The sequence below is a fragment of the Chiloscyllium punctatum genome, chromosome 12 (genome assembly GCF_047496795.1).
Source record: "Chiloscyllium punctatum isolate Juve2018m chromosome 12, sChiPun1.3, whole genome shotgun sequence".
Lineage (NCBI taxonomy): Eukaryota > Metazoa > Chordata > Chondrichthyes > Orectolobiformes > Hemiscylliidae > Chiloscyllium > Chiloscyllium punctatum.
The window spans coordinates 95506455-95527407 of NC_092750.1; the positions used below are offsets into that span (position 1 = coordinate 95506455).

Below are 20953 nucleotides of genomic sequence, written 5' to 3' on the forward strand. Positions count from 1 at the left end.
CTCTCTCGCCCACTCTCACTCTCGCCCACTCTCTCTCTCGCCCAGTATGTCCCTCTACCCGCCTCTCACTCTCACCCACACTCTCTCTCTCTCGCCCTCTCACTCTCTCTCTCGCACACTCTCTCTCCCCCTCTATCTCTCGCCCACTCTTTCTCTCTCTCGCCCACTCTCTCTCACCCAATCTTTCGCCCAGTCTCTCTCACCCACACTCTCTCTCAACCACTCCCTCTTGCCCACACTCTCTCTCTCGCCCACACTCTCTCACACCCACTCTTTCACTCTCTCACTCTCTCTCCCACTCTTTCGCTCGCCCACTCGCTCTCTCGCCCACTCTCTCTCTCTCGCCCACACTCTCTCACACCCACTCTTTCACTCTCTCTCTCTCTCCCACTCTTTCACTCACCAACTCTCTCTCTCGCCCACTCTCTCTCTTTCGCCCAGTCTCACTCTCACCCACACTCTCTCTCACCCACACTCTCTCTCACCCACACTCTCTCTCACCCACTCTCTCTCTCGCCCACACTCTCTCGCCCACTCTCTCTCTCGTCCACTCTCTCTCTTTCGCCCAGTCTCACTCTCATCCACACTCTCTCTCACCCACACTCTCTCTCACCCACACTCTCTCTCACCCACACTCTCTCTCACCCACTCTCTCTCTCGCCCACACTCTCTCGCCCACTCTCTCTCTCGTCCACTCTCTCTCACCGACTCTTGCCCACTCACTCTCTTGCCCATCTCTTTCTTACCCACACTCCCTCTCGCCTGCTCTCTCTCACACACACTCTCCCTCTCACACACTCTCTCTCGCTGATCTCTCTCGCCCGCACTCTTTCTCTCGCCCACTGTCTCTTTCTCGCCCACTCTATTTCTCGCCCACTCTCTCTCTCTCGCCCACTCTCTCTTTCTCGCCCACTCTCTCTTTCTCGCCCACTCTCTCTTTCTCGCCCACTCTCTCTCTCGCCCACTGTCTCTTTCTCGCCCACTATTTCTCGCCCACCCTCTCTCTCGCCAACACATTCTCTTGCCTAATATCTCCCTCTGCCCCCTCTCTCTCACCCACACTCTCGCCCACACTCTCACTCTCGCCCACTCTCTCACTCTCGCCCACTCTCTCTCTATTGCCCACTATGTCCCTCCTCCCCCTCTCACTCTCACCCACACTCTCTCTCGCTCACTCACTCTCTCTCTCGCACACTCTCTCTCGCCCACTCTTTCTCTCTCTCGCCCACTCTCTCTCACCCAATCTTTCGTCCAGTCTCTCTCTCGCCCACATTCTCTCTCACCCACTCCCTCTTTCCCACTCTCTCTCTCGCCCACCCTCTCTCACACCCACTCTCTCTCACACCCACTCTCTCTCACACCCACTCTCTCTCCCACTCTCTCTCTTGCCCACTCTCTCACTCTCGCCCAGTCACACTCTCGCCTACTCTCTCTCACCCACTCTCTCTCTCTCACCCACATTCTCTCTCACCCACACTCTCTCTCACCCACACTCTCTCGCCCACACTCTCTCTCGCCCATTCTCTCTCTCGTCCACTCTCTCTCACCGACTCTCGCCCACTCACTCCCTTGCCCATCTCTTTCTTACCCACACTCCCTCTCGCCCACTCTCTCCCACACACTCTCTCACACACACTCTCCCTCTCACACACTCTCTCTCGCTGATCACTCTCGCCCGCACTCTTTCTCTCGCCCACTGTCTCTTTCTCGCCCACTATTTCTCGCCCACCCTCTCTCTCGCCAACACATTCTCTTGCCTAATATCTCCCTCTGCCCCCTCTCTCTCACCCACACTCTCGCCCACACTCTCACTCTCGCCCACTCTCTCACTCTCGCCCACTCTCTCTCTATTGCCCACTATGTCCCTCCTCCCCCTCTCACTCTCACCCACACTCTCTCTCGCTCACTCACTCTCTCTCTCGCACACTCTCTCTCGCCCACTCTTTCTCTCTCTCGCCCACTCTCTCACCCAATCTTTCGTCCAGTCTCTCTCTCGCCCACATTCTCTCTCACCCACTCCCTCTTTCCCACTCTCTCTCTCGCCCACCCTCTCTCACACCCACTCTCTCTCACACCCACTCTCTCTCACACCCACTCTCTCACTCTCGCCCAGTCACACTCTCGCCTACTCTCTCTCACCCACTCTCTCTTTGGCCCAGTCTCACTCTCAACCACTCTCTGTCTCGCTCACTCTCTCTCTCGCCCTCTCTCTCTCTCGCCCACTCTCTCTCTCCCCCCCGCTCTCTCACTCTCACCCACTCTCTCTCTCACCCACTCTCTCACTCTCACCCAATCTCTCTCTCTCGCCCACTCTCTCTCTCGCCAACACTCACTCTCGCCCACTCTCTCTCTCGCCTGTGCTCTCTCGCCCACTCTCTCACTCTCGCCCACTCTCTCTTGCCCACTCTCTCACTCTCTACCACTCTCTCTCTCTCGCCCACTCTCTCTCGCCCACTCTATCACTAGAAAGGGTTTAAGATGGATATGGAACAAATGCTGGCAAATGGGACGAGATTAATTTTGGATATCTGGTCAGCATGGGCAAGTTGGACTGAAGGGTTTGATTTCGTGTTGTACAACTGCGACTTCATTCTCTCAATTATTCAAGAAGTTGAATACTTCGAGGAGGAAAAGGAGAATTTATGCAGAGAATGCACTTGAAATGATGATGGAGGTATATCAAACTCACATTGTTTCATGACCTTTTCCTCTGGGTTCTTCAATGAACAAACTTGTTTTGTTATCTGAATAACTATGTATCATGTGATTTGTTTCGCACCAAATATTTCATTAGGATCTAGTGAACTATTAAGAAGTGTTCATGTTTAAAATTTAGACAGCATGATTGTTAAGCAAGAACAGGTTTTACTCCCACTGAATCATTGCTCTATAAAAGGTAACAAGCTTTTTATCTGTTCTGGGCACTGAATATATGGAAGTCAATTCTGAAGGAAAGAATCCTCGTTGGTACTGTTCTCACACATGTGGAGTAATTGCTTCTGGTCGCTCTTCAGGCTATAGAGGCTAGGAAAGAAACGAGTTGGCCAAAGTTAGCAACATCATTTGGATGGACTGTGCTCATTGGGGAAACTTGCAGGATCTGTAGAAGAAAAATGTGTTTCAGAGTGTATGCAATAAACCTGAACATTGTTATTTTTTCCCAGAGCTTGGGACCAGACTGGAGCAACAATGAAGCTCGTATAGTTTTTTTAAAATTTCCGAGCTTTCCAATTTATTGTTGGTAAATGCAGGTGACTTTATCAAAACACATTTCACACGTCCCAGCTAGGAATTTGGTCCCAATTCTGTCAGTCCATCCATTCCTATGGAGAAGAGGTATTTTAAATGTGAGCACTCCATTTAACTATTTGAATTGAATACTTCAGTGGTTACATCCTCTTAGATTCTTAATTTCAAATTACTCAAATGTTATTTTTTGTCCCTCCTGAATTTGCCAAGCACTGGGCAGTTCTGGAATATTCCAAATATTTACAATAGATGCATTCACACTGTTGAAGGCAACCTGGCAGATTTGAATACCATTCAGGTAGTCAACAACAATACATAAGTAACTTTATGGATTGCTTACTGTACGCCAACAACGCAAGCCAAGTATTAGTGAAACCACAGATTGATTCCCATGGATTCCCAAATCTAAACAGTGCATTCGAGATATGCTCACTATCACCATCTGGGAGCAGTCTCCCTGTTAGAAACGAAAATCGCTTCTTAATAATCGCTCTAGACAAATTCAGGAAAACAAAGTTTTATTAGCAAGTCTGCAGAGTCGGGCAGCCTTCTGAGTAAAAGGCGCGCTGAGGCTTACAAAGTTTCTCATTATATACAGTACAAATCCCTCCCCTCCTTGGCTCTAACAAGCCATGAGGTTCACATTCTTAAAAACATCATTATTCTTCGATTTACACCCTTATCACAAAGTCTGCAACAAATGCCTCCAGACCCTCCCCTCCCTGGCTCTAACGAGCCATGAGGTTCACATTCTTAAAAACATCATTATTCTTTGATTTGCACCCTTATCACAAAGTCTTCAGAGTCTCCAAAGTTGTTTCTCTCACCCTGCAGTATTATCAGTCAAGGACTCATCCTTCCCTGCCTGTGTTAATGGTTTCATCAATCAAGGGCCTGTTTGTTTTTACTCTGCTCACAAATTGTCAGCATTCTGCACAATTTAAACTATTCTACTTTTGAGTATACAAAATGTTTTAGAAAAGAAACAAAAGTTTTGTCTTTTATTATAGATCAGTCTGTGGTCCAGGCACATCTTAAAGTTTAAACCGAAATTACCTCTCACAATTCCACCCTTTTCTTTCTTTAAGATGTGCCTGACCAAGATAGCCCCCCCCTCCTCAAGGGCCCGGGAAATCCTTGGTCTTTCGCAGCAACATCACTTTAAGTTCACGCGTCCCATGTTGTGGAACCACCACTGCCTGGAGTCGGGAAATATTTTTCTGAATTAAAAACTGAATACAGGGAGTTAGGCAGGGTAATACGAGAAGAAGAATCATGCCCCCCCCAACCACCAGCAACGCCGTGCGCCACCAGCTACCACCTAGGAGACCATCCCACCATCCGATGCCACTAAGAGGACGCCAAGATTGTACTGGCACATGGGCCAATTTCCGAATTTCATCGGAAATTTCCAAAACCGCTTTACCATTATCATCAATTTCTAGACAGCAGTTAGTCAGGTTAAACTTCCCGTACACACCCCCCTCCGAGGCCAACAGATAATCCAAGGCAAGTCGGTTTTGATATATAGCAGCCCTCATCTGATCCTGCTGCTTAGCCAGCAGCTCCAGGGCCAGGGCAGTCCGGTTAGTAATGACCCCTACGACTGCTTGGAGCCTGATAATTCGATTTAACATATAGATAGGAGGACGGTATCCCCATGATCCTACCTGTGCCCATGTAGCTGGCCCGTAGTATTCAATAATCCGGGCCGGTGGCCACTCATCCCCCCAATCACCGACTTGGATATCCCTTGGCGACCTACGGAGGGAGTCAAAGAGTTTAATTCCCAAATCGTTGCCTTCCTTCCGTGGTAATAGGAAGAACGCAGGTCGTATTAGACCCAGGAAGCATACCCCAGCCCATCCCATGGGCAGTTTGGAGTATGCCCGATTACCGCATATCCAAAATAGGCCATCTGGAGCAGGCCCTCCCTGCCTCACAACGTCATCCCACAGCTCCTTTACCCCGGGGACGCCCTCATAAGGACCAGGACCACTGCAATTCCAGTATTCGGACTCCTGACCCAGAGTCTGGACAGGAGTATCCCAGCATCGATTCCCCCGACAACCACCACTCCAGACTCTCATCATGCCATCGGAAGAATCAGAACCTAGTTCGTCAGAGGAGGAATCAGTACGTAATGGAACGCAATTTTTATGACCTCGGTTTGCAATGTACCAAGTAATATCCTCAGGCCACCATACTCGCGTGGTTGCATCCAATATATTCTGACAGGGACTAATCCCTACCTCCACGGTCCCCTTGCCTTCAATACAGAACTGGCCCTCAGGGCTGTTTGTCAGTCTCCACCCCTGGCTTTTTCTGTCGTTGACATGAGTCCAAGTGGTTTGCAGCAATTCCCATATGTCTAAGCTTTGACCAGTCCACGGCCATTGTTCCGACATATGTGGCCCCCCACAAACCCAGCAATTGCTAACATTTAAAACAGTGGCTATTCTAGAGGTGAGATCAATAAACAGGTTTTGTGTAACATCAGGGAGTTCAATTTTTCCTTCTACCTCTTCGTATACAGATGGCACTTTAGAGAGCACGACCGTTCCCTGACGGTCTTGCTCCTTCCCCAACCCCCGATCAGTGATCTGTATCTTGGTCTCCTTGATTCTGTCAACCTGCTCCCTGAGCAACACGGAGGATAGGTCCCACCTCCCAGTTTTGCTAATAGACACCCAGCGGTCATTTATAGGGCATCCACGGATTTTGCCACCGTATCCTTTATTATATACCTGATAATAGGGTCTCCCATCCTCCCAACATTCATGGCGTGCACTCACATCGTAACACCTATCGTCCACATAGGAATGGGACACAAATGATCCCGAGTAGATTCGAATCCCAAGTCTTACTGTAGTTCGACATTTGTCACATCTCCCCTCACTCTCCCCCACATACAGGAGTAAATTGATCAATATCCCCACCAATACAGTCCAAGTAGAGTTCATTATCGCTGTCTTTTCAGTTTGACCACCAACGGCTTGTCCCCTTGCTCGCATTTCCAAGTGCTTTCTTCTTCAGATGGAACAGGCCCCTTTATCCTCGATGCGTGGACCCACCCTTTTTCTTTCGTCCGAACAGCTGCTTCAGTTGTTAACAGAACCAGGAACGGTCCTTCCCACCGCGGCTGGAGCTTTTCGGCCTTCCAGGTCTTAACAAGTACCCAGTCTCCGGGCTCCACCTTATGCAAGAGGAAGTCGAGCGGCGGAGTGTGAGCCAGGAGACCTTTCCTCCGGAGTTCTCTTGGGCAAATTTGACCTCAGTGGGATCCCTCCTGCGCCACGTGGTGTACCACAGATTGAGGTCACCTTTGATATTGACGCAAATGGCATCTTGAATGTCTCTGCTGTGGACAAGAGCACTGGCAAAGAGAGCAAAATCACCATCACCAATAACAAGGGCAGGTTGAGTAAGGAGGAGATCGAGAGGATGGTGCAGGAAGCGGAGAGGTACAAAGGTCAGGATGATATGCAGCGTGAGAAAATTACAGCCAAGAATTCCCTGGAGTCGTACGCATTTAACATGAAGAGTTCAGTGGAGGAAGAGAAAACGAAAGGCAAGATCAGTGAGGAAGATAAGAACAAAGTCATCGAAAAGTGTAACCAGGCCATCTCCTGGCTGGAGGCAAACCAAACAGCAGAGAAGGAGGACTTTGAGCAGCAGTTGAAAGATTTGGGCGGCACGGTGGCACAGTGGTTAGCACTGCTGCCTCACAGCACCAGAGACCTGGGTTCAATTCCCACCTCAGGCGACTGACTGTGTGGAGTTTGCACATTCTCCCCGTGTGTGCGTGGGTTTCCTCCGGGTGCTCCGGTTTCCTCCCACAGTCCAAAAATGTGCAGTTAGGTGAATTGGCCATGCTAAATTGCCCGTAGTGTTAGGTGCAGGGTATATGTAGGGGAATGGGTGTGGGTGGGTGCGCTTCGGCGGGTCGGTGTGGACTTGTTGGGCCGAAGGGCCTGTTTCCACGCTGTAAGTAATCTAATCTAATCTAATTTGAAAAAAAAAATATGCAAGCCCATCATTGCCAAACTTTACCAGGGAGGTATGCCCGAAGGGCCATTCTCAGAACAAGTCAGAAAGGACCCTTCTGGTGGACCAACAATTGAAGAGGTTGATTGAAACTTTAACTCTCTTCAAAGTAATATCATTTTCAGTTGGTCTCTCTTCTCCACCATTCCATCCCCCCACCTCCCTGAAATTGAGCAATTAAACGTGTCAATGGTGAATTTTTCTGCAAACTGTTTCCTGTATGTTTTATACATTGAGTAGTTTACACCCTTTTAGCTGCTAATGGAGTTCTTTCTCAGTTTTCTGCACACTACAAGAATGCACCGTATGATTCAGAAATTCAGTCAGTTGTCACTAATCCTGAGAAGTTATTGTTTAGACAGGTTATACTTACAGTTAAGCAAGCCAGCTACCCTTTCTGTCATGTAGTTGGAACAGTGTTCCCTTATAATAAATAGTATACAACAGAGATTCTATTTTCATACAGACCACAAGAAGGTGGTGTTATAACAATTGGCAGCCTTTGCAGACTTAATTTGTATGCAATTATTGGGGAAAGTAATCACAATTAAATATCTTTGGTGGAAAATGCATAACATCCGAGCAGTGGCTATCAATAATACAATTTCTCTCCGTGCACAACCAATTTTCAGATGATGTCCTTTGTGTTCTCCAAAAGCTTGTTTAACCATTTGAATCATGAAGTGGATAGGACCAATTTTCATGCATTGTGTGTCTGTTGCTGTCATAAATGTTTTTTTGTTTGCAGCAAAATTTAAGTTTTTTTTTGATACCTTCCAGACATTGATTCTCTCACAATCTTTTCCATTTTTATGACTTTTCTTTCAACTCTGTCTGTTTTTTTTCCTTGGTTAATCATTCTTTGATATTCCCTTCCTGGAATCATTTTTCCTCACTGAGGAAACTGGGAGTCATGAACTATTTTCATAAAAGTGTGCAGTTGTTCATTAGTTGTCTTTTCTATTAAACTTCTTTCTGAGTCCACTCCAGTTAACTCTGCACAATGCCTACCTTCTTCGAGTTTATAGCACAGTTGTTTTCAACCCAAGTTTCTTACTCTTAACATGAATGCTAACTTCTATCATATTATGGTCACTGTAACCTTTAGAGTTTATTTTTACTTTGTGATCATGTATTAAACCTTCCTCAGTATATATTATCAGACGCAAAATAGCTTGATTCCCATTTGGATGTAGAACATATGATTCTAGAAAAGTGTCCTTCTGACTTCCTTAGGCAACTTGATTTTCCCAATCTACATGAAAATTAAAATCACCAGTGATAAATATACTGCCTGTTTTTTACACACCTTATTTTCTCCCTGAACTATTCTGTCCCAAAGAAAGCTACTGTTGATGGGTCTGTGGACAACTCCCAGCAGCATCTTTACCCATTATTTTTTATAAGCTCCCACTTATATGGATTTTACAACATATGTTTCCAAGATCATTTCCTGCTACTTATACTTATTCTATCTACAAATAACAAAACATACCCCAGCCCATCCCTTAATCGCCTTAGATCCCTTATTTCCCATTTCCGAGGACTTCATATTTCTCCCGTGATAATCTATCACAATGTAGCCAATTCCCGGACCTTCAGTCCCGTGATCGCCCAGGTTCCTTTGCAGGCACCCCCGGTCTTTGGATTCCTGTGTCCTACGTCTCTGTGAAACAGATCACAGGCACCCCGTAGGTACACGTTCCTCCACAAACACGGTCTCTGCAAAATCCCTCACAGGCCAGCCCCGGTCTCTAGATACCTGAGTCCTACGTCTCTGTAGAAAAATCCACAGGCACCCCGTAGGTCCCCAGGCGTCCGGAAACACGGTCCCCGCAAGTTTTTCTTACCTGGGTTCGGTGCACCGAAATTACTCGATCGTTAACCGTCCCCACTGCCTCGGCCACACCCCTCCTTTGTTTTCCTGAGCCTCCCGGATATCACTCGCTCAAGCCGCGCGGGGCGACAAGCAAGGAACCAGGGACTGCTGAAATCAGCAGGGTGCACCTTCTCCGATGTCCTTCCTCAGCTCCCCCCGCGGCCGGAGTGTTGATCCCAGACGACGAGCCCCCAAGTTGTTAGAAACGAAAATCGCTTCTTAATAATCGCTCTAGACAAATTCAGGAAAACAAAGTTTTATTAGCAAGTCTGCAGAGTCGGGCAGCCTTCTGAGTAAAAGGTGCGCTGAGGCTTACAAAGTTTCTCATTATATACAGTACAAATCCCTCCCCTCCTTGGCTCTAACAAGCCATGAGGTTCACATTCTTAAAAACATCATTATTCTTCGATTTACACCCTTATCACAAAGTCTGCAACAAATGCCTCCAGACCCTCCCCTCCCTGGCTCTAACGAGCCATGAGGTTCACATTCTTAAAAACATCATTATTCTTTGATTTGCACCCTTATCACAAAGTCTTCAGAGTCTCCAAAGTTGTTTCTCTCACCCTGCAGTATTATCAGTCAAGGACTCATCCTTCCCTGCCTGTGTTAATGGTTTCATCAATCAAGGGCCTGTTTGTTTTTACTCTGCTCACAAATTGTCAGCATTCTGCACAATTTAAACTATTCTACTTTTGAGTATACAAAATGTTTTAGAAAAGAAACAAAAGTTTTGTCTTTTATTATAGATCAGTCTGTGGTCCAGGCACATCTTAAAGTTTAAACCGAAATTACCTCTCACACTCCCAAAGTGCTCCCAGAATTTAGAAAGCACATACACTGCCCTCCAAAGCTAAATCTGCTGTCACAGGCTTCACTCTTATTGTATACAATGACATTTATTGTCCAGTTCTTTAACGTGACAAATGATTTTACAAACAATTTACAAAATACTTTAAATCCTGAAGAAATGTGATGTCAGCCCTTTGTAGAAGTGAATGGAAAGTGTGATGTTTGCTTGACCTTTGGCTCTATGTATCAGACTGAACAGAACCTTTAACAAGATGTGGGATGTTTCCCACACACTTTATTTTAAAAAGCAAAGATTATGCTCTGAGATTTAAATGTTCAGTTTTAATAAAAGGTCTTCCAAAAACTGAGAGTTTGACTTCAGCTCCTTTAAAGAGACATGTTCTCTGCCTTCAATTTTGTGACATGTGATCATTCTTTGGTAAAGGTGGCTGTGTGCAATACTGCAGGATGTTGTACTGAAGTGCCTCATTGGGTGGAGGAGCTTTATTACTGGTGTAACTTGGCTAATTTTAGGTGGAATGTCACAGAGTTAAATCTTGTTTTTTAAACTGAGGCGTGCTTGTGTAACGCAAGTGTGGACACTACCCTCATGTTTACAATGAACCTTTCACTTTTGCAGATTAGTATTTTCCGATCTGTTTTGTAAATAAAGTTCACTATAGAAAGCACAATGTTGGAGAACTGCAGGTCCAGCAGCAGCTCTGAGGGGAAAAAAAACATTGTAAGTTCAAAGTCTCATGACCTTTTGTCCGTTCAGACAAAGAGTCAGTGAACTTGAAATGTAACATGTTTTTCTCTTCACCGATGCCCTCAGAACTGCTGCGTTTCTCCAGCACTTGGTTTCTGGGGTTCAGATCTCCAGCATCTGCAGTGTATTGTTTTGTTATAGATCCTATGATTTGACTTGGGGAGTGGGAGGCAGCAATTGTGATCAATGAGAATAAAACTCCCCAACTATGGAAAAAAAACAGTTCTTTATACTTTGCAAAACACGACTGTAAATAAGGAATGCAGTTAAGCTAAATGCAAGAAGGCATACCACCTGCCTTGTCTCAAATTTGCTACTCTGTCAGAATTATGTTTGCTCACTTCCTTTGAGATCACAGTTTTGAGTCACAGTTCCAGTTCCTGGGCCGGGCCTAGTTACCACATTGCAGTGGGGTGTGGAGCTTTGTGTCAGCCTGAAGTTTGTATTACGAGCATCATTGCAGGTTGAAGTTGACGGTTTTGACTAATATTGCGTCATCAAACTTGGAGGAAATCCTTCTGAATGTATTGATTAACTGGACTGAGCCTGTTTACATGCAGTCCTGTTAGTAGTACTGTCATATTCTCAGTTAATAATCACACAACACCAGGTTATAGTCCAACAGGTTTAATTGGAAGCACACTAGCTTTCGGAGCACCGCTCCTTCATCAGGTGATTGTGGAGAGCACAATTCTAAGGCACAGAATTTATAGCAAAAATTTATAGTGTGATGTAACTGAAATTCTCCATTGAAAAATACCTTGATTGTCTGTTGAGTCTTTCATCTGTTCGAATACCATGATCGTTTCACTTCTTTCATGTGTAAATCACAAAACCGTTTTTTAAAAGTTGCATTCCTGACAGTGGCCCACCAAACCACTCACTGTATTAATCACTGCACAGTCTAACAAAGGAATGAAACTGAATGGACCACATTACATCTACCAATGCACTGGAAAATACAACAACACAATCAGCCTCTTAACCCTGCAACTTCGGCCTCACTGTGGGCCAACAACAGCAACAGAACTGTACTCCAGCCCAATCTGAAATCTCATGGCCTAGTATATCCCCTTTCAACCATTAACATGAAGTCAGAGGATCAACCCTAGTTCAATGGAGAGTTCCACAGGGCATGCCAGGAGCAATACCAGGCATACCTAAAAATGTGGTGCAAACCTGGTGAAGCTACCCAACCTGCATGCCAAACAGTGCAAGCAATACCAAATAGAACTATGTGATCCAACAACCAATTGTTCAGATCTGAGCTCTGCAGTTCTGCCACACCTAGTCAGGAATGGTGATGGACAATTAAACAACTCACTGCAGGAAGCATCACAAATATCCCCACCCTTACTGATGGAGGAGTCTCACACATCCATGCAACAGACAAGACAACTGCATTTGCAGCAATCTTCAGCCAGCAATGCCAAGTGGATGAGCCTTCATTGGTCCCTGACATCACAGACGTGAATCAACTTGGTTGAAAACTTATTTCAAATCAGATCAAGAAATGGAGAAGCAGTATAAAGGCTGTCGGCCCTGCCAGCATTGTGGCAATAATACTGATGGCTGTGCTCCAGAAATTGCTGCCCACCAAGACAAGTCCAGCACTGGCACCTACTGACATTGTGGAACATTTCCCAGGGATGTTCAACACAAAAACGCAGGACAGAGCCAACCCAGCCAATTTCCCTCCATCAGTCGACACTCGCTTAGCAGTGAAGTGATGGAAGGTGTCATCAACAGTGCTGTCACGCAGCTGCTCAGCAATAACCTTCTGTGACACCCAGTTTGGGTTCTGCCAGGGCCACTCAGATCCTGGTCTTGTCACAGACTTGTTTCACAAACTGACAAACAGCTGAATTCCAGAGGTGAGGCGAGGGTGATAACCCAGTCCCACTCCAAGACCACTGTTTCGACTTCAGTGATATCACCTGACCTCACCACAGTCTCAGCTCATTTACTGAAACACTGATTCATTCATTTCGTTAACTCTAGATTTCATTACCTAAACCCACTCCTGGCCAGCATCCCACAATCACCCTCCCTATAATCTCCAGAATATTGAAAACACTACCGCCCAAGTGCTCACTTGTACCAGAACTTGCTGATCCATCAAAATGCTCCCATTTATAAGCAACAACAATCTACTTTCACACCCTTGGTTTAATTCCTGGCTGTAATCATTCCTATCTTCCTGCACCACACACCCTTTCATATCTCAATAACTCATTTTAGTTCAGACTCCCAATGACGTGTTTATTTTTGAGTTCAGCTGTGTGACTGTTTCTATAGATTCCAAGGCAACACAGTCTGGAATTCCCACCCTAACCCTCTAAGATCTGCTTTCTTCCTTTAAGTCGTTCCTGAAAAAATGTTTATTTCGCAAAAGTTTTGGTCACCGGACATAATATTCTCCATCTGTGGCCTTATGTCAAAAATTCAATATTTTTATGAAATTAAAACGTGTTGATTTGTACAGATATCTTTAACTCTGCACTATCTCTGAGTGAATAAACTGTAATGTCTCCTACCCAACCACGTTGTGGGCGCACCTTCACCATACCAACTGCAGCAGTACAAGGAAGTCAAACATCACCTTCTCAACAGGAAACAGAGCTTTGGCCTTGATCACTGGTATCTGTGGAAGGAGAAATACACATCATGTTTCAGGGAGTGCAATATGATTTACAGGGAATGAAAATGGTGCAGAATTTGACTGTCAGAAATGGAAGGAAAATCCACTCATTTATTGGAAATAAGAACTCTTGACTGTCAAAGATATTGTGGAAAAAACAACCTGATAATGGAGCATATGGTCAGGAACCAGGCAGCAGGGGACAATTCATTTACAAAGAGGTCTGTGATCGTAATAGTAAAATATTACACCGAGCAAAAATACACACGAGAGACTGAGGAAGCAAGAGAACAAACAAATGGACATCAAGGAGCCCAGAGATGAATCAGAGCAATGTTCACTTTTATGATCCCACAGTCAGAGGTGTCTAGCACAGAAACAGACTCTTCGGTCCAACCTATCCATGCCAACCAGATATTCTAACCTAATCTATTCTCATTTGCCAGCACTTGGCCAACATCCCTGTGAAACCTTCCTATTCAAATGCCTTTGAAATGTGACAATTTTAGTTGTCCTTCAGGCTCCTTTTGAATTCCCCCCTCACCTCACCCTAAACCTATATCCTCTAGTTCTGGGCTCCACCAACCCTTGTCTATTTATGCTATCCATGTCCCTCACGACTTTATAAACCTCTATAACATCACACCTCAGCCTATGACACTCCAGGGAAAATAACCCCAGTCTATTATGCCTCTCCTTGCAGCTCAAATCCTCCAACCCTGGTAACATCCTTGAAAATCAATTCTCAAACCTTTCAAGTTTCGGTGCCTCCTTCTGAAAGGAGGGAGACCAGAACTGCACAAAATATTCCAAAAGTGACCTAACCAATGTCCTGTCCATCTCCTCTACTCAATGCTCTGACCAATAAAGGGAAACATACCAAATGCCTTCTTCACTGTCCTATCTACCTGCGACGCTTTCAAGGAACTATGAACCTGCATTCCAAGGTCTCTTTGTTCAGCAAGATTCTCCAAGATCTTACAATTTAGTGTGTGAGTCCTGCTCTGATTTGCTTTTCTAAAATGCAGCACCTCACATTTATCTAAATTAAACCCTATCTGCCACTCTCCAGCCCATTGATCCATCCGATCAATATCCCATTGTACCCTGAGACAACCTTTATCACTGTCCACAATACCAATAATTTTGGTGTCACCTGCAAACTTACTAACTGTACCGCCTCTATTCACATCCAAATCATTTAAATGAATGACAAAACAAATCAAGAAAAAAAATCCATTTCTCTGGGTGTGAATATGCTCTATGTAAATCCTGCCCTATGACTGTCTACCAGAGAAGGCTGCACATGCGTCCCGCTGAACTTTGCCCCCTACAAAGCTGGCGGCTGCACGTGCCCAGTGAATTGTTGCCCCGAATAAAGATGGTGGCGCTTACTCGTGTCAATCGCGAGATGAGGCATTTTCCCGTGTACTACAAAAACGGGACTGTAAGTTTCAAATTTGTAGTTTCCGATGTGCACCAAATGTCTGTGAACCCTCTCACCCCATGCCAACACCCATTTCCCTCCCGCTTCCTGCTGTTTATTTCTATCTTTACCAACAGCTCTCTGTCCACACATCCCGAACCGACCGCGAGGATGATCACGTGGTATAGTCTACTCCCGCCCCTCATTCATCCTGATTGATCGGAGGACCAACTGCCCCGCCAGGTCCTCCAGCTCTGTCCTTGCCTTTCCATTGGTCCGCCGCTGACATCAATCACCTGGGACCCATTGTTGGCTGGAGCATACGGATTGCTTCGTGGCTTTTGTTGCTGTTCATGAGTTACAAGAGTTAAAAATGACACAACAGCATCTCAAACCCACCTGATGACGAAGCAGCAAACCTAGTGCTTCCAAATAATCCTGTTGACCAATAATCTGGTGTTCTGTGAATTTTACTTTTGTCCATCCCAATCCAACACCAACACCTCCAAGTCACGAATGAGGGAGGGATGTATAACAGAAGAACTAGGAACAGGAGAAGGCCGTCCTGCCCTTCGAGCCTGCTCTGCCATTCAATAACATCACGGCTGATCAGTTTGTGGACACAGAACCATTTACCCACGTTCTCACCGTGTCCATTAATTAATTACGTTTTTAAAAATCTAACCTAGCTTTAAAAACATTTACTGAACTAGCGTCAACTACTTCCCGGGTCAATGAATTCCATCGAGGTCAAGACGTTCCTGCTCAATTCAGTCTTAAATTTGCTGCCTCTAATCTTGCGGTGATGCTCTCTTGTCCTTGCTTCACCTGCCAGTGGAAACATCTCTCTATTTCTATTTTATCCATTCCATTCATTATTTTATATCTTTCCATTCTTCTGAATTCCAATGAATATAATCCCAATCTACTCAGTCTTTCTTAAGCCAAACCCCTCAACTCCGGGATCAACCTAGTTAACCTCCTCTGCACCCCCTCTCATGCCAGTACATCCTTTCTCAAGGAAGAAGACAAAAACTACATGCAGTACTCCAGGGGTGGCCTCACCAGCACCCAAATATAGCTGGAACATAACCTCTGCCTTTAAACACATTCCTTTCAGCAACGAAGGACAAAATTCCATTTGCTTTCTGAACTGATTGTTGCACCTGGTGACCAACCTTCATGCAGAATGATGCTCAGGTCACTCTGCAGAGCAAATGATGCAACTTTTTAACATTCAAGTGATTTTATTTTTAAATGTTACTACAACCAAAGAGTATAAACTTTATACTTACAAACATTCTATTTAATTTGACAGACCATTACCCCCTCACTCAATGTATCTATGTTGCTCTGCAAAGTTTCACAGTCCTCCGCTCACTTTGTCCTGCTAATCATCTTAGTGTCACATGCAAACTTTGACACCCTACATGTAGTTCCAACTCCAAATCATCTGTATCAGTTGTAAATAATTGCAGTCCCAACACTGATCCCTGAGGCACACGACTTGTCAATGATTGTCAGCAAGAATAATACACATTTGTCCCCAACAGTTTGCTTCCTATTAGTTTACCAATCTTCTATCCATGCTAATACTCTACCGCTAACGCCATGCACCCTTATATTGTGCAACAGCCTCTTGCACAGCACCTTGTTGATGGTCTTTTGGAAATCCAGGTACACCACATCCACTGGGTCCCCGTTGTCCACCTTGCTTGAAATGTGTTCATAGAATTCCAAAAGATTGGTCAAGCATGACCTGCCCTTCATGAACCCATACTGCATCTGTACAATGGACAATTTCTATCGAGATTCCCTGTTATTTCTTCCTTGATAATAGACCCAAGCATCTTTCCCACTATAGAGAATAAACTAACTGGTATATAATTCCCCACTTTTTGTCCACCTCCTTTTTAAAACAGTGGTGTCACTTTTGCTGTTTTCCAATCTGCTGGGACTGCCACAGAGTCCGGTGAATTTTAGAAAATTACTGCCAGTGCATTTGCTATTTTTCCTGGCATCTCTTTTAGTACCCTGGGAGGCATTCCATCAGGGTCAGAAAACTTTTCTATCATTAGCTCAATTACCTCCAAACAGTCGAAAACTAGCTGTTCCGTAATAATGATAGTTTCCAAATCCTCACCTACCTTTGTCTCTTTGCTAGTTACTGGAAAGATATTAGTATCCTCCACTGTGATATCCCATAACTAAATGCTTCTTCTCATTTTCCAAAGGACCAACATTTACTTTAGCCATTCTTTTCTCATTATATAAACTTTTGCTCTCTGTCTTTATAGTTTGTGCTAGTTTATTTTTCTCATGTTCTATATTACTTTTCTTTATAGCTCTTTTGTGGCTTTCAGTTGACCTTTAACGTTTTCCCAGTTCTAGTTTCACGCTGTTTTTGGCCACTTTGTACACCTTCTCTTTCAATTTGATTTTCCAGAATAGCAACCCGATTCTCCAAGCATTTCACATACTCTTTCTTCTTGCGACTGCACTCTCGAGCTGCTTCCCTGTTTTTCATGAGGCAGATTTCACATTTATGAGTGGTTTCTTCAGCATTCTGGGACTGGCTTTGCAGGACTGGTGAAGATGCCATAACCATTCCCTGGCCAGCAGTGGAGTTAGGAGTTTTACGGATCTTATAGGTTTGGACATCTTCAGCAGCACCTCGTACAAGCACTTGGCTGACTGGCACAGAAGGGCTTATGCCCAAAACGTCGATTCTCCTGTTCCTTGGATGCTGCCTGATTCCTGAAGAAGGGCTTATGCCCAAAACATCGATTCTCCTGTTCCTTGGATGCTACCTGACCTGCTGCGCTTTTCCAGCAACACATTTTCAACAAAGATTTGCTGTCTATCAGGGCTCTGTGCATACTGTACAATGGCTGCTCCAACCTTGGCTGTAGCTGCGTTGGTCATTGTTAGTGTCTGGAGTCCTTGCACTCCATCTGAACCATTGTTGGCCAGCTGAACTGCTCCCCCGTTGTGTGATAGCAATGTATTGTCTGCTGATAGTCTGATAGATGGGTGTCTGCATCGTCATTGTAGTAACAGTTGAGACAGACTCTTCTTCTGATTTTTCCTCATCAATTTCTTGGCACACCAGGGGATCAGAAGAAAGTTCATTCAGGATTTTCCTGAATGAAGGCCATCTCGATAGAATTTCTCTACGTTTCTGAGAGTCAGTCATGCTATCCACAGATTCCTTGGAGTCCTCACATTCAGATATAGTAGAGATCTGAACAGTCTGAACTGGAGGGGACTGTATGACTGAGGACTGAGCTGCTTCGATAACTCCTTGCACTTGAACAGTCTGCCCATTCAGCAAATGCACTGAAGTTACCGCTGGACTTGTCATTGATTGGATCCCAGGCAAGGTTACCTGCATGGTCATGTTATATATTAATTATCCGGATGAAGGGACTGGGGGGATTCTAGCGAAGTTTGCCAATGATACGAAGTTAGGTGGACAGGCAGGTAGTACTGAGGAAGTGGGGAGGCTGCAGAATGATCTAGACAGTTTGGGAGAGTGGTCCAGGAAATGGCTGAAGAAATTCAACGTGAACAAATGCGAGGTCTTGCACTTTGGAAAAAAGAATACAAGCATGGACTACCTTGTAAATGGTGAGAAAATTCATAAAGCCAAAGTACAAAGGGATCTGGGAGTGCTAGTCGAGGATTCTCTAAAGGTAAACATGCAGGTTGAGTCCATGATTAAGAAAGCAAATGCAATGTTGTCATTTATCTCAAGAGGGTTGGAATATAAAAGCAGCGATGCGCTACAGAGATTTTACAAAGCACTGGTTAGGCCCCATTTGGAGTACTGTGTCCAGTTTTGATCCCCATACCTCAGGAAGGACATACTGGCACTGGAGCGTGTCCAGCGGAGATTCACATGGATGATCCCTGGAATGGGAGGTCTAACATACGAGGATCGGGTGAGGATCCTGGGATTGTATTCATTGGAGTTTAGAAGGTTAAGGGGAGATCTAATATAAACTTCCAAGATAATATATGTTTTGGAAACGGTGGATGCTAAGAAATTGTTTCCGTTAGGTGAGGAGATTAAGACCGGTGGGCACAGCCTTAGAATTAGAGGGGGTAAGTTCAGAACAGTAATGCGGAGACATTTCTTCAGCCAGAGAGTTGTGGGCCTGTGGAATTCATTGCCACGGAGTGCAATGGAGGCTGGGACGCTAAATGTTTTCAAGGCAGAGATTGATATATTCTTGATGTCACAAGGAATTAAGGGCTACGGGGAGAATGCGGGTGAGTGGAGTTGAAATGCCCATCAGCCATGATTAAATGGTGGAGTGGACTCGATGGGCCAAATGGCCTTACTTCCACTCCTATGTCTTATGTTCTTAGGGTCTAATTAGATCACTTTCCTTAGATACCCATTGCCGAGTATACCTTTTCATACAGTCCTTCCTTTTCACTGGAATATATCTTTGCTGAGCACTTTGTAAAATGTCTTTGAAAATCTTCCACTGCTCATCAACTTCCCACCATAAAATTTTTGTTTACAGTCTACTTTATCCAGATTCTCTCTCATTCAATTGTAGTTCCAGGTATTCAAGCACAGGACCCAGTTATTAGATTTTATCTTCACACTCTCCATATGTATTCTAATTCAACCATACGGTGATCGCTTCTTCCCAGGGGATCCCTAACTCAGAAGTCATTAATTATTCCTACCTCATTGCACAGGGCCAGATCTTGGATAGCTTGCTCCCTTGTCAGTTCCATTTCATACTGTTCAACAAAACTATCATGAATACACTTAGTGAACTCCTCAAGGCTATCTTGACTGAGCTGGTCTGACCAATCTACATGTAGATTAAAATCATCGACGATAATAGCTGTACCATTTGTACAGGCAATAGTTATTTATTTGTTTATTGCCCATGCCAATGTGATGTAGTTATTTGGTGGCCTATACATTGCGCCTATCAGTGACTTTCTTGTTAGAATTTTGACTGCATCATTCCTGTTTCTCCTAATGTATGGCAATAACAACAACTACTTGCATTGTATGGAACTTTCACAATTGTAAATCTCCTAAGGTGCTTCATGGATGATCAAAACATTTATTAAAGAGAATAATTTTAAAATACATCTTAAAAGGAAGATAGAGAAGCTTAGGGAGGCTATTCCACAGACTTCTGCCCTTGACAGCTCCAACTGTGGAATGATACAGGTGGGGTGGGTTGGAAAGGGAACGTGCAAAGGGGAAATGGAAAAGTGCAAGCAGTACATAAAGTCTTAAGGATAGAGGAGGTTCAAGACCGAGTCTGTCATGGAGTTTGAAGCACTGCAACAGGTTCATGCATGTCATGACTATAGTGTTAAAAGAGATTTCTGCTGTCTTAAACAGAGTGACAGATCTTGTATTGTGGGCTGATGAAATGACAGTGATCTCTACCAAACATGTACGAGGTTGAGTCAGGGCAATAATGAGATGCTGCAGCAGGAGGGGAACAGGTATCTCCATACAAAACCCTACTCTTTCTCACCCATTTTTAACTCCAAAACCGAGTGAGTTCTAGAAAAGCACCTTTATATCCCACCACAACACTTTACCCCACAATCTTGTTATATGTGCACAAGGAGGAGTGGAACAGAATGTATTGGGACCCTGAAACACTTGGTAAAGACTAAAATCATCTGACTATTGAGAGCACCACCACATTGTATGGGTTTTCTATTGTTTTTACTCGGTTCCTGACTTCCCTTATTTTCCCTCATGAACCTGTTCAAAGTTGTTTTTACACACACCTGCACTACCTGTGAATTGAACGCTGGTCTCTCGGTCCAAGATTCGGGATATTTTCCCTGCATCACAAGGCATCGACTCCAACTTCCCTTGTCCCTTAATGTTTCTGTTGCTTAACTGCTGAGTCGCATCTGAATCACCTCTGATTTTGGAAGGAAGGGGCGGAACTGGAGGACCGAGCAGCGGCCGGTCCTCCAACCAGAGTGAGTGAGGAGCGGGCCAATGCATTCTCTGGAGTGAACGCTTCAGGATTGGTCAGAAAGCAAACTTCTTTGCAGGATTGATCATTGTCCCGGCATAGCGGAGCATTAAACACCTCTCATAAACCAATGTGAGGTTTTAAAGAAATAGTTCAGATGTAAATCTGA

At 44.8% G+C, this 20953-nt stretch overlaps 1 protein-coding gene and 1 pseudogene across 1 annotated transcript; both read right to left on the reverse strand.

The window, feature by feature from the left end:
* Positions 1-4241: 4241 nt before the first annotated feature.
* Positions 4242-20677, reverse strand: LOC140483964 (endogenous retrovirus group 3 member 1 Env polyprotein-like). Its single transcript, XM_072582833.1, has 3 exons — positions 20588-20677; positions 13274-13380; positions 4242-6625 (listed from the first exon to the last, which is right to left on the reverse strand). The coding sequence occupies exon 3, from the start codon at positions 6261-6263 to the stop codon at positions 4368-4370; it is 1896 nt and encodes a 631-aa protein (XP_072438934.1). The 5' UTR covers positions 6264-6625; positions 13274-13380; positions 20588-20677; the 3' UTR covers positions 4242-4367.
* Positions 13297-18203, reverse strand: LOC140483459 (cyclic AMP-responsive element-binding protein 1-like; annotated as a pseudogene).
* Positions 20678-20953: the final 276 nt, after the last annotated feature.